The sequence below is a fragment of the Lampetra planeri genome, chromosome 18 (assembly GCF_965212315.1).
Source record: "Lampetra planeri chromosome 18, kcLamPlan1.2.h2, whole genome shotgun sequence".
Classification (NCBI taxonomy): domain Eukaryota; kingdom Metazoa; phylum Chordata; class Hyperoartia; order Petromyzontiformes; family Petromyzontidae; genus Lampetra; species Lampetra planeri.
The window spans coordinates 2,347,796-2,361,830 of record NC_136124.1 but is presented as its reverse complement, the minus strand read 5'-3'; the positions used below and the strand labels follow the sequence as shown (position 1 = coordinate 2,361,830).

At 44.2% G+C, this 14,035-nt stretch overlaps 1 protein-coding gene across 1 annotated transcript in view; it reads right to left on the bottom strand.

Moving 5' to 3' along the window:
* LOC144723482 (uncharacterized) overlaps positions 1–14,035 on the bottom strand; it is an 84,442-nt gene that overhangs the window by 56,178 nt on the left and 14,229 nt on the right. The window contains exon 2 of the mRNA XM_078602273.1: positions 395–843. Coding sequence (XP_078458399.1) covers positions 395–793 — 399 coding nt within the window. The 5' untranslated portion in view covers positions 794–843. The remainder of the gene's footprint in view (positions 1–394; positions 844–14,035) is intronic.

The window sequence follows — 14,035 nt, the reverse complement described above, 5'->3', positions numbered from 1 at the left end:
CGTAACAGCAGAACAAGCCTGTGCATGTTACCTGCTTTAAGAAACACAAGGTAATTCGGAGAATTGATTAATGGGGTGATACTAGGTTTGGAAACATCCACAAGGCACGGGACTTGAGATGGGAACAGCGTTCTTTCCAGCATTACTCATGAAGGAAAGGTGCTCGTAAGGCTTTTAAAAGCAGCACAGGGAAACCAGGAGTCGATTGTCCAAGCCCTTGAACCGTGCACTCCAGAAGTGGAGTTGTTCACTGGGCAATGTTGGAAGGTTACCCGGCCGCTCCGACCACCCTTCACCCTCGCATGACCAAGACGTCCCTCCGCAACGAGAGAGCGGCAAGGCACGTGCCCCCCCCCTTCCCTCCACCCCCCCGCACCCCCAACCTGCATCTCACCTCCACGATGCTCTTCAGGTGCCTGACGTACATACGCTCCGTCTCCAAGATCTCCAGCACCACGCGGTCCACGTACGACAGCTTTGGGTTGGCTGACGTGAGCACCTTGGCGGCGATGGGAGACGTCCCCGAATCACGCACGTCGCTCCGCTCTGCGGCGCCCGCGCGCCGGTGGCTGACCCGCCGCGGCGTGAGCCACTCGGCTCCGGCGGCCGCGCCGTCACCGCCGCCGCTGCCGGGAACCCGGCCCACCGGCGACTTTGGGCCGCCGTTGCTGGAAGGCATTTTGCCACCATCCCGGTCGGAGGAGGAGGGCCGGGCGACGGGGGGGTTCGTGGTCGTCCGTGGGTTGGTCCGCCTACCGCCACCGCCGCCACCCGGGTTATTACGGGACAGCATGCTCTCCCGCGCCAGTCAAACCATCACGTCCACGTGCCGACCATGTGACCCTGCCGATGTGTGAAAGGGCATGACGGAGAGGGGGCGGGGAAAGGAAAAATATTAATTGTCATGTAAAAGCAACACCGTTGTTTGCACACAATACTCCTTACTGCTTGTTGATAGAAATACGTTTTTAAATGTGATCAGTCGTTAAATTCTAAAAACAATCGGTTGCATCATATGTACGATTAGATATCATGCACAAAAGCGTAGGACCTTCCTGAAAAAGCTTAGGAGACTTTCGTTTATTTTTCCCTCTCTGAATAAATAACGACATTATTTTAGGAAAGCATATTTGTCATCGCGCAACTCTCACAACCCAGGTTATCACGAGTGTGCGATGTCTGTGCCTTTATTACAGTGTACACACATCGCAGCAGATCCACGGGTGCACAATCTCAATATTTTCACAACAAACGCTTGTTGTTTCTTATCAAACGGCCTTGTGAAAAAACGACAGCAAGCAAAAAAAAACCCAGGCCGTCATTGTAGGAAACAAAGCAGCAGCAACCACAACAATGACGCTATACAGGCATCTGTGAATAAACACACACAAACAAACAGAATGCCAAGGCGGGTGCAGCTTTTGACAATAAGGTTGTCTCAGGAAGTATTCCCATAAATCACTGCCTCCTGCTCTCATCAATGTCCCCACTGTTAATGGCAGGCATGTCGAAACACACACACACACGAAGGCAGATTCAAACCGACTCTTTAAATTAAAATGCCGGTACGTGTAAATACAGGCAGTGAACGTAAACTTGCTAACGTGTGCAAAAATACAGGCCGTTGCTGTGGCAACGTAAGCATCATTAAACTTAACCTTTGTAGCACACGTTGGTCACACCTATTGGTAAACCTCTCCGCTAAGTGCCTTGTCAAACATGTCCTGGCGCCATTGTTGATGCCAACCTCACGCTCTCCACCGAACGTGTGATAGCAGGGCCTAGCGTTGAACTTGCATGAAACGGGAACGACAGTCATGTTAAGACTGTTACAAAAATCCACAGGTAGAATTTACAGCCCTTTTGCCAATCCACTACTGGATAAAGCCCCCCCACCCCCCATGCCGTGTTTAGTCATGTTGGGTTTGTTTTTACTAAACTTCGCCATGCCAGTCCGTGTGGGTTTGTGGAGGTGGACACAAGATCGGAACGGATATCATTCGCCACTGACGTTCGCCACGGTCAGGTATCGAACTTGGGCCATGGTACCTAACTAAACACCCTACCTACCGACCCACCATCCAATCTCACATTAGAGGTTAAGTATAACAGTTGAGTGGGTAATGATACTAAATAATTACACAACCATCTTTAACACGGTGATCACCCTCCAGAATGCTAACCACTGTGTCACTCTTCCTCCCAAGAGAGAGTTCTGTAAGATGATTATTAAACATGGATCAATAAACCATTCCCACATCACCCCTCACCAGCTTCCCCAATGAAATCAAAGATTAGATTCAAGAAGAATCGATTTGTGTTTGTCTCGTTTTATCATCTCGTTAGTATGGTTTGTCATTTCTTGAGTCTTCATTTGCGCAGATTTAGTTTGCTCCATTGGCATTGCATTAGCTTAAAAACAAACATCATAAACAGAACAATGCATTCTCACGTACTGAATGCAACGTATGTTATATATCTTGAATGTGGTTGGCATATGGCATTTGGACGTTATATACTTAATACTGTACATTCAAATTGTAATGTATAAGCGGTGATGTTCACTTTTTACATCCTTAGCCACCCGGTGATTACACAAACAGATAACAAAACATGAAAAGACGGTGCCACATACCAAACAATACGTGACGTGTGTTTGGGACAAGGTAGTATTATGAACCATACATGTTTCGTTCCTTGAAAGATCCCACACGATAGATAGCAAAAGAGAAGACATTCTTTGCATATTTTAGATTTCTGTACGACACAAGTCACGCAAATTCACGCCTATCATCTCGAGACTCCGTACGAGGCTATTTTTGTTAAGCTCCCGCCTGACCGGCCAGAGGGGGCATTGATTTTGCAATCGAACAAAGACGTCAGAGCTCGACATGACAGGCCGGACCCGGGTCAAAACGGCTGTTTCACAAGAGGCTTTGTACTCAGCAGGATGAAGGGGGGAGGGGGTCTCTCTGCACACCTCTCTCAACCTCCGTGGAACCCGGGCGCGCGTATATATATTTTAAATCGTGTTCGTTCTCTGCCAGCGCCGACCAACCAATCGTGCCCACAGATCTCTGACCTTTGCAGTGCTCCAGCATCTGCCCGCAGTCACGGCAGGCTTGGCCGCCTTTTCAAAGCGTCGCCCCACGCTGACATGGTCAAGAACCATTTCCCCACAATCTCGTCTTCAAAGGGCACCTCGCGAAAAATAAATGTTGCCCACATATAGAATGCTAGGGACGCTGCCTGTGGTGTGATGGTTAGCACGCCGGACCTGCAAATCCAGAGGTCGCCGGTTCGATTCCATCTCTCGGACATGGCCGTTTCAAAAGATGGGCACACGCTTTTGGTTTTTTAAGCCCTCCCCCTTCCCCCCGCCTGTTTCCGCACAGCGGTACGAGTTACACGACAGTTCGTCGATGGGCATGTGACATGTGGTGGGGTAAATTGTGGGTGCTGCCAACCCTTTCGACATGTCTGGCCATCGTGGAAGAAGAGGTCAAATACCCTCAAGAGGGCCTCTCTAGAGCTCCCTCGAATGGAAGCGCTTCAGTTAGCAGTGGCGCGATGAAGCAATTGCGGGGCTGTACCTTTACAGTATGTTGCCTACACACGCACAAAGACGGTGTTTTAAGCTGCTATGGGGGGGGGCTAATGTTGTGAGCAGCAGAGGGTAGTGCAGTAGAATAACATTGTACTGTGCTATCCTCCAATGTATTTTTACCTCTGCTTCACCATCCTGCATGAATCTGCCCGAGCCAACTTGCGCTACAGGGAATTTATTATTGAACAATGATTTACATTTGTACCAACATTTTCGATTTCTTACGCGACACAGCTGTTTTAGATCAAATTGCGAGTTGCTTTGTTGATGTGCCTCATTTGTTTTGCTTTTCTCATTTTTGTGACCCAGGTGACTGACAAATGAGACTCACCTGGTCTGTTGAGTTCTCACCTGGCTAAAGAAAATATACTTGGTCTGACGAGCGTGGCAAAGTAGGGTTAAATATCCTCGACAGTGAGACACCTCATCGAGCAGTGGAGTGACGAAAGCGATGTTTGTACTCAATACACGTAAATTATGAAACTGCACAGAGTCCTGTATACAGTTAGATATTTGAGCTGGCTGTTTGAAACTGAAAGCCAGTGTTAGCTCACTGTGAAATGTACACTTGACTTTAAGTGAGCATGGCCTACACATGACAGAGCACTGAGAGTCTATTCTGCTCATGTAGTTCAATAGGCTGCAGTAAACATCTGTTATGCTCCATGGCATGGCAACATAACACTGCACAAAACGTGATTACCTGTGGTGGAGACGGACGGATAATTATCTGCTTTTGATTATTATTTATTTCCCAAATCACAGTTGTTGAGCACAGGCCCAAATGCCAAGGCGCCAACAGCACCATTCAAAGTTGTAATATGGTAAACAAGAGTTGAAATATTAATTAGTGGAGGAACTATTACCAAGACAATTCATTTTACCTTGAGCACACATTTGCACCGAAATCCCCAACAAATAAAACTGTGCGTCATAATGGCAGAAGAATGAAATGTGGGAGCACCACATTAACTGGCCTGAACGTTGTACGACTGAAACCAGGGAACGACAAAAATAACATGCAAGTAAGTAAGAACATTTGTTATTGCGCACTCGTATGAGTCCAGTCCATCACATATGTGCATGTGTACTATCTGAGAAATCTCTCCATCAAGGTGGTTCACGCGTGCATTCTAAAGCTGCCAGGGTGCCTTTTCTGTGCCAAGAGAAGCCTTTGGCCAGCAACAATCGTTGGGTCACCTTCCATCCCAGCATTTTATGCGCTGCCACATTCCAGTGCAGGACTTCATATGAAGTGAATGAAAAAAACGAAAACTAGGACATGCCGAAAAGGTTGGCCATCCCTACTATAATGTCACCTTCAGGGATGATGACATTAATGTTTTTTGGAGTTGGGAGATTGATGCAGGAATCAGATTCAGTTTATATAATTCCACCGTAGATGATATTTGTAGGAATAACAAACATTCTATGAATGATTCCCATGTAAAAATAAACAATCCAATCAATGGGAATTTCAAAGGGATTGTGTAATGGAAGATGCGTGCAATGCAATGGGATTCTATTGGAATTCTATTGGGAATCTTATGTTGTGAAGTTTCGCTTAGAGCGTCGTTGCAACTGGAGTCCCACTGTAACGTTATTCAACCGGGCCGCAGCAGTGGCAAGATGTTGACTACCTCGCCTGGTATACAGGAGGTTGTGGGTTTGATCCAGACCCTGATGCCTGTTGTATATTTGTAGTTTACGTGTTCTCCCCCATGGTCGTGTGGATTTTTCACCGGATCCTCCGGTTTTTCCATCCACATTTAGAATCAACATTCGTTCAGAGTATTTGGCTGCTATAAATTACCACATGATAAGCCACTTCGTCGAGCTATCATGTGGCCAGGTCACTTCTGAAAAAGAGCTAAATAGCTCGGTGAGCCTTACTTGGTAAAACATTTTTATGTCTTTAGGCTTAGCTAATCCGCATTCTGGCCACACAGTGGCACAGGTAAGGGCTGTGCTCATGCTGGCCTCCCCAATGGGCCATCCCAACCCCACGGGGCCTTCCCCCCTTGCCTGAAACACCACAATGGAATCGGGGTATGGTGAGGACAATTCCTCGCACTCGGAATTGGCAATGCAGCTCAACGGTAATTCCACGCGGTTGGTCGAAGTCCCCGTGAATCTACCCTTCACAAATGAATGCACAATCTCACGATTCTACCACCATCACGATCCTTTAGAAATTGTATTTGATTCTAAGAACTGAATCACGGCTTGAGGCTTAGGGATGCTGAGAATCGCTCAGCTGTAACATGCACACAACTACCGCATATGTGGAGCACAGACAAGAAACAATGGTACATTATTAACCTACGCAGGCTAAAATACGTTGTTCTTTTGTAAGCCGTGAAACATGTCCATTTTGCACAATCTAACCTTTGCTCCTTCACTTCACGCTGCACACACATTACTGCGGTGGGGTTCTGCATTGTTGCACTGTAAATAGATGCCTCTGTTTGCTTCTATTGGACAAGCAAGTTGAGTGTTGTAAAACAAATATGGCGTCGCGTATTCTCGATTTTGTCATGTCCAAGATTTGGCAGGCTCAGCATCTTCAATGGGACGCTTATTCATTCAATGTTTGCACGTTAAACATAACACGTAGCGTCACAGTAGCTCGCTATTAATTTAATATCAATCTGTCCTTCAGCGCGGGCTTGTAGTGCTCACACTTGAATTAAGCTAAACAGCTAATGCAATCAAATGCGGAAAGTTATATACACCGGGTACAGTATTGGATAATATTGGACAAAGTCTAGATGTTTAATAACTTACATCGAACTATAGTATTATATCAAGTCTACCTCAAACACAGCTCTCATTAAAAGCTTTGGGATTATCGTCCTGGAAGCAAAATGGTTTCAAAATAACACGTAGTTACTGACAAAATAAAGCCTGTAAAAACCCATCCAGCCCTAAAAATAACTCTTTTTGCTCAGGGCATTCATGTACAATAAACGCAGAGTAGTACCTTTTTACCTTCTAATTAAAAACAGTTGAGAGTCAATGAATTGCTGCTTGAGCCTTTCTTAACTGAGAAATAAATGTTCACCACTTAGCCGTGGTGGGTTGTTTGGAGAGATCAAGGGCGAGATTGCTTTGTGTTTTCTATCTGGATACTTCAAACAAACGTTGGGGAAACGTTTAACTATTACGGGCGATAAACTAGGTTAGACCTGCAATGGTATTCACAAGGTCTACTTTGCACTTTATCATGGAATATCCTCAACGGAGCACTGCATCAGGGGGTGTATGTGACGAAACTATGTTTTTTTATTTTTCCAGGTAAAGCCCACTGAGCTATAAAGCTCTTTTTCGGAAGCGACCTGGCCACAAAAGACGGCCCAATAAAGTGGCTTATCGCGTGGAAATTTATAGCAGCCAAATACTCTAAACACATGTGTTTTTTTAACGTGGAGGAATCAACCGGAGGACCTGGAGAAAAATCCACGCGACCACGGGGAGAGAGACATTCAAACTCCAAATATACAACAGGCGTCAGGATCGGGATCGAACCCAAGCCCTCCTGTATACCAGGCGAGGGAGTTAACATCTTGCCACCATCTTAACTCAGTACGCAGGTGCCGAATGGTATCCAGGAACAATTTGTCTCATTCCACATCTCGAGGAAAAACCAACTGTATAGCACATCCTACAGCAGTAGATTAGGGAGCACACCAAAGTTGCGACACTCGCAGTCTGTCAAGTTGACTTGCCTCACTTACGGCAGATGTACTCGAGCAAAGGGATACAACACTACGAAACAGTCTATCAGGTCAGTCTGGTATTTTTATAAAATAATTACCACACAGCAGAGGTGTTTGGGTGACTCTAAAAGGCCATTATGCTGGCATCAGAATACTTAATGTGGCTGACAGCACTTATGGGTTTATTTTCTAGATTCTCGCTTGAGATAACACTAGTCAACACACTTTTCTGGCATAAGGTATTCCAACGGTTTTAAGGTAATTTTGGGGTGCTGATTCCAAATCTGGCATCAGTTTTTGTCTATCACATCAGGTTTTTGAGACATCAAATATAGCATTTTCAATTAAAACTGCAGAAGAAAAATATTAAATAAATGTGGATATCTACATAAAATGATATTATAAACACACTATCCTAAAAATACAGCACCATATTTTAACACTAAAGCAGTCACTGACTCGCAACAACTTGCAATCATAAGTGACAGAGTCAATTTCGGGTAAAATCAATGAAAATGGGGTATGCCGATAGCATAAAAATGAGATGTGATAGAGCAAATCTGAGATCAGATTTGGAATCAGCACCCTTAAATTAGTCTAAAACAGCTGCAAAAGTCCAGGCCAGAAAAAAGTGTGTTTTTTTTGTTGACCAGTGTAATTAAATATAATGTCTCGTATTGGGTGAAATTGCCACTCACATCTGGCTGTGAGCACTCCAGGTGTAAGTGGACGTGTGTTTGTTTGGTTGTAACAAATTCTCTCACCTTGTTAAATCTGGCCTGACATAACGACTTGGGGAAGGAGACGATGCGATTGATTTTACAAAGTCTAGCTATCAGTGCGAAGAAAGGAGCAGAAAGAGAAATGTTGTGACCTGCCGTGTGGTGGTCGAGCAAGGTATGGATGAAACGAAGCGGTCAATGTTTGGCAGACCGAATCTTCTACATGGGTGGAGGAATCAAAGAGTGAAATTTGAGGGAACATTAATCAGGACAGTAGCAAAACAAGGGCGATAAGAGGGCTATAATCAGATGCGTTCGGATTATTTAGATGATTTGCCTACTCTCAATTTCCACATGATAAACCACTTCGTTGAGTTATCATTTGTGGCCAGGTCGCTTCTGAAAAAATAATCTGTTCAGTGGGCTTTACCTAGTAAAATAAAACAATGTTTTTCGTGTGAATTGCTTACCATTCCTATACTTTGGACCCCAATGCTATTTTTGTATCGTTTGTTTTTGTAACGTTCTGACCCACCCCGACTGTACATCTGTGAAAAAGAGCTTTTAGAACTCATCGGATTCCTCCAATATAAATACATATTCTGAACCTGAATACGGTGAGTCCTGGATCATTGATCATTTATCAGAATGACGGCATCCAGGAGAATAATGTTCTGCATTGTTGGTTTACTGCATTGCTCAGCTGCGTGGGTAACACCAAAATGTTTACCTCCTGAATATCCATACAACTCCTATGACATGGACATTTGTCGTATTAACTCATTAGCGTCTTACATTACGTAGATCATAATTGCAGTAATTAACACGTTATTACTTGAGAAATGGAAATACCTGTTAATTTAGATACTGTGTATACACTGCAGTTCTTCCTCTATTGATTAAAAAAATGCATTCGTAATTTATTCCTATCTCTCGATGTCATTTAAAGCATGCACCTCTTCAAAATTGCTTTCAGGGTCAGATCGTGTAGATATTGTCACTTGCACGTTTTGTTTTACTTACGCGATCTGACCCTAAAACTAGGCTTGGAGAGGTGGATGCTTTCAATGACACTGAGAGACAGGAAGAGCAACACATGGATTGCATAATACAGGAAAACCTTGCCCAACGTGTCTTTACAGAACGCGTGTTTCGGCTACACACGGTTCACCTAATGAGGTCCGTTTTCCGGGGAGTGGAGGGGGGTGATGGATGTTTCGGCTGTACGCGATTTGACGCTGCTAATATTCTCATGTCAGCGTTGAAAAGTCGTGCCGTGAGAGAGGGATGCATCCGGAGGAATCTGTGAATCAATCGACTGTGAGAACGATTTATTTATATATAAAGGTTTTTTGTGTGACAATGTATCACACTCTCCACGCGCAGCCGCACAACGCAAATGTTCACACAACGCCGCATGCATCTCGTCGTCCGGTCGTTGAGCACGTTAGACGGATGCCTAGATGACGGATGCCTAGATGGCGAATCATTGACATTGAAGGGACAGCGTCAGTTGGCGAGCATTGGGTGTGAGTGGCACGGTGTGTGAAAATAATAATAATAATAATGGAGACGGGGGTTTTGTGTTGAGCTTAAATTGAAAAATAAAGTGTACACACACACAAACAAGAAATGGAGAGCGAGTCAGCAAGAACAAGGGCAGAAAACCTTGTAGAATTAGTTAAACAAATAGTGAGGGGATTATCATTTCGGACCCAGGAATGCAACCCCATGTTTCCGATTAGGTAAATTATTTGTCCAAAACCAGAATATTCCAGGAACATAACCGGCAAGGTCTGCCTGTATACGCAAATTAGTGACATTATAACGACTGATGGAAAACATGTACATGGCTTGGGGCAGGACAGAGAGCAACCACACGGAGTGGAAGCCAGGGGAGGGAACACACCCAAGAGGATGACATCAGCTCGTATGCAGGCGGGAGATACATCGTTACATTGCAAGACCATGAGATCGTAAGGAGGCCTTCATCCAGCAGTGGAGAGGTTATGGCTGATGATTATTATGATGATGATCTTAGGAAGCGAGAACCCATTCAGGCAACACAAAGCTATTTTACTCACGTGACCTGGATAAACAAGTGACAACACGAACCAAAAAAGGTTTTATGTATGAAGACAGGCTGCCTAACATCCCAAACATAAACCAAAATAATCAAACTTAAAGGTTAAGGTGCGGCCCTGGTGGCAGAAGGGTCTCAACTAGAGGGAGAATGTATGTATGTTTGTTCAACTTTTTCGCAACGTACATAGCCAACCATGCTAATCGGACGTGCGGGGGAACGATATCGGAGGGCGCTCTAAAATATATCTTCTAGAAAGCATTTGGCCTACTCTTCCACGTTGGCTAGACAACTGTGAAGAGGTGGTAGTACCCACACTTTACCCCACCACACACGACCTTCCAATCGACTGACTGGTGAACCCATTTATACTGCTGGGGGAAGAGAGGCGGGAGGGGGTTTAGGAACTCTGTGATCATTCCAACTGCCATACCGAGAGATCGAATTGAAGTGGCGGCCTGCTGAGTGCGAGTCCAGTGTGTAACCGATCACATCACGGCAGTGAAGATGGCATACAAGAGGAATGGCTTTAAACAGATACAGTAATCCCTCGCCACTTCGCGGTTCAAGTTTCGCGGCCTCAGTGCATCGCGGATTTTTCAAACTGATTTAAAGGCCTCATTATACCTGTGCAGTAACACCATCATCATCACCATTCATCATCACATTCATGGAACTGCACAGGTCTGTCATCGTCGTCATTGTCATCGTCATTGTCGTCGTCGTCGTCATTACTGGAGTCAAGTCTCAAGATACTACTGTCATTGGTGAGTGTAGAACACCATAATACGTATCGTATGAGAGAGAGAGAGAGTGAATGTATAATATTAAGGTTTTATAATTAAATAGATTTAAATAAAATATATATATAAAGTATAAATATACATGTTTTAAACATTCTGGTACCCACACACACATATACGGAAATTCCTAGGGGGCCAATCCTACTTCGCGGATTTTCACCTATCGCGAGGGGTTCCGGTCCCCATTAACCGCGATAAACGAGGGATCACTGTACATCAGAATATCAGAGACCGGCTAACCAGCAGAGTGATGCATCGTGTAACCAGAACTTTGTTTGCTTTACACGTCTGGTTCTGCGTCTTATCGCTGCATTCACCTGGTCTTACATCTCTCTGCTCGATGTCTTGTCCTGCACGTTGTCAATTGATGACGTCTTCCCTTTCGCTGCTCTTCATCTTCATTATCTCAGTGCCCAGACTCCTTTCAGCTCCTTAAGCTTCAATTTACTATTCACGTACGAAAAAAGTCCAACAAGTGTTCCAGAGGTTTTTGTTTTTTTAAACGTCCAGCATGCCAATCCAATGACATCAAAAGTCTAAACTGCTAAAGTGGGGAGGGAATCACTGGTGTGGGTGGAGTGGCGGTGCCGTGGTTCAAGCATCGCATGATGAACCCCGCGAGCTGGCTTGCATGTCCAGCCACGGATAACGTCAGTGACGAGTGAAATCCGAGTTGGTTCAGCGCTCCCCTTCACCAACCCGCATTGGTGAATTGGTGGAACAACCCCCATCGCTGCAATAGCGTGTGGTGATGCCATCCTCCAGCAGTGGATTCGAAACGGGCTGTCGATTAACTTTAACGTATGAGCAGGCGTATACGGAACTGGACATGGAAACTCAACATCAAGTGCTGTCTTCTTGGTTCTTTCGGTAAAGTCACGTAGAAGGGAAGTAATAAAATAATAAAAATAAAATGAAATAATTCTCACGACGTTTCGGCTACAACGCAAGCAGCCGTCTTCAGGTGAAGAATGAGACACTACCAAGCTAGGAGCTTATATATAAACTGGGTTGGAGGTGGAAGAGCGCCTTAACAAAAAATAATGTGCATATGAAGAGGAATTTAGCATATTCATGGAAAATGCGTAGGAGGTGGGCGGGGGGGGGGGTTTCAAAGGCATATTATGCCCATGCATTATGCAGGATCAACAGCACCAAGGGGGGGTGCAGGGAGTAGCATTAACAAAGGAAAGGAATGTTAATGATATGTAGCTGCAGTTACTAAACAACCACGTAGAAAACTAAAGTATAAACTACATAAAAAACTAAAGTATAAACTGCATAGCACCATCAGTATACTTACTATACTCTACAATAAGCTGAGTTACTAACAGCAAGTAATACATTACAATTCTACGTCGTAAAAAATTATATAATATGCTTCCATCTAAACTTTATTCTCTTACATCACACGAGCATATACCGTACTATATACTGCCATAGATAAACCCAACATTAAATTATATACTGTATTACTATAAACCTTATACATTTCAACATAACACTATGTATTATTCTACCCACCCTAATGTGTATCGAAATGGTTTATTACGTCCTTCCAATGATTGCTAAGCCAGAATCCATCTTCTCGGTTAAAATTGTCTCTGTGTTTGTATATGTGGATCGCCTCATGAACGAATCTCTCATGATAGCCAGATGGCTTGCAGAGAACCTCTGTCTTGGAGAAGTCAATGTCATGTGAGCCCACTGAGTTGTAACAGTGATCTGCCACGGCTGAGGTGTTTGTCCTACCGTGTTTCAGGTCAGCTTTATGTTCACGGATGCGGTCCGAGACATGTCGTTTGGTTTCCCCAATGTAACTGCTACCACAGAGGCAACTTAGTTTGTAGACACCAGGGTACTGTATGTCTGGAACCACATCTTTTACAGACGGTACCAGATCACGGATTTTATGTACTGTATTGAATCGGACCTGGATCTTGTGTTTAATCAGGATTTTGGAGAGCTTTTTTTTTGCTGTGTAATGCCCGGTGCTTTCTGTGTGACCCTTTATTCGTAATTCTGAATTGGATGGATTCTCCCTATTATTCATATTTTTCTGCAGATAAGAGGATTCATGCAGCGGTGGTCACCACGTGCATTCAAAACAATCCCATTGTGTGCATTTCATACGGAAAAGGGGAGTCACTGAGAAGTGGTTTCCAGTGGTGCTAAACCCCTCCTATTATCCGCAAATATTTGTACATAAGAGCAGTTACACGACAAGTTCGCCTTCCTGTCCGCATTGGGGTGCCCCGGTGGCGAGATGTTAACTATTTCACCTGATATACAGGAGATCGCGGGTTCCATCCCGACCCTGTATATTTGGAGTTTGCATGTTCTCCCCGTGGTCGCGTTGATTTTTCTCCGGGTTTTTCCGGTTTCCCTCCCCCCCCCCCCCACATTTAGAATCAACATGCGTTGAGAGTATTTGACTGCTATAAATTTCCACACGATAAGCCACTTCGTTGAGCTATCATTTGTGGTCAGGTAGCTTCTGAAAAAGAGCTATGTAACTCAGTGGGCCTTAAAAGAAAAAAAAGTTTAGTTTTCATTTATTCACGTATTATTATTTTTTAAGATAAGTAGTTATTTTCACGGATAATAGGATAAGAGCAATTCTCATTCGTGAAATTGCTTATCCGCCAACAGCATTATCTATTTCACAGCCGATGACATGTCTTGCACTGTATGATCACCATGCCTGGACTTGTAGAGGCCATTTGATAGATTTGGTCACCGTAAATAGTTGGAATCAACTTGTTAATTCGGTTGTGTGGCATTTTACGGAAATCCTGCTGCATTTTCAAACACAAAAGTCAATCAGTGTAGAAGTGAAACGACTATCGGCCAAATATCACTTGAGGTAAATGTCCAAAGATTTGAGCTGTAACGCTCCAAACAAAAACTAACCTTTGTTCAAGTCAACTGCGCTGTTAAAACACCACCGGTAAAACCACATCCAAATCAAAGCGTGGTTTCCATTATCCACTCAATTGAAGTTAAAGTACTGTCCTACGGCTTCAGTCGAAGAGTTGGTAAAGCCCTTGTTTTCCCCCAATAGTTTGACCATAAAAAAATGAATCTAGATTTATTTTTCT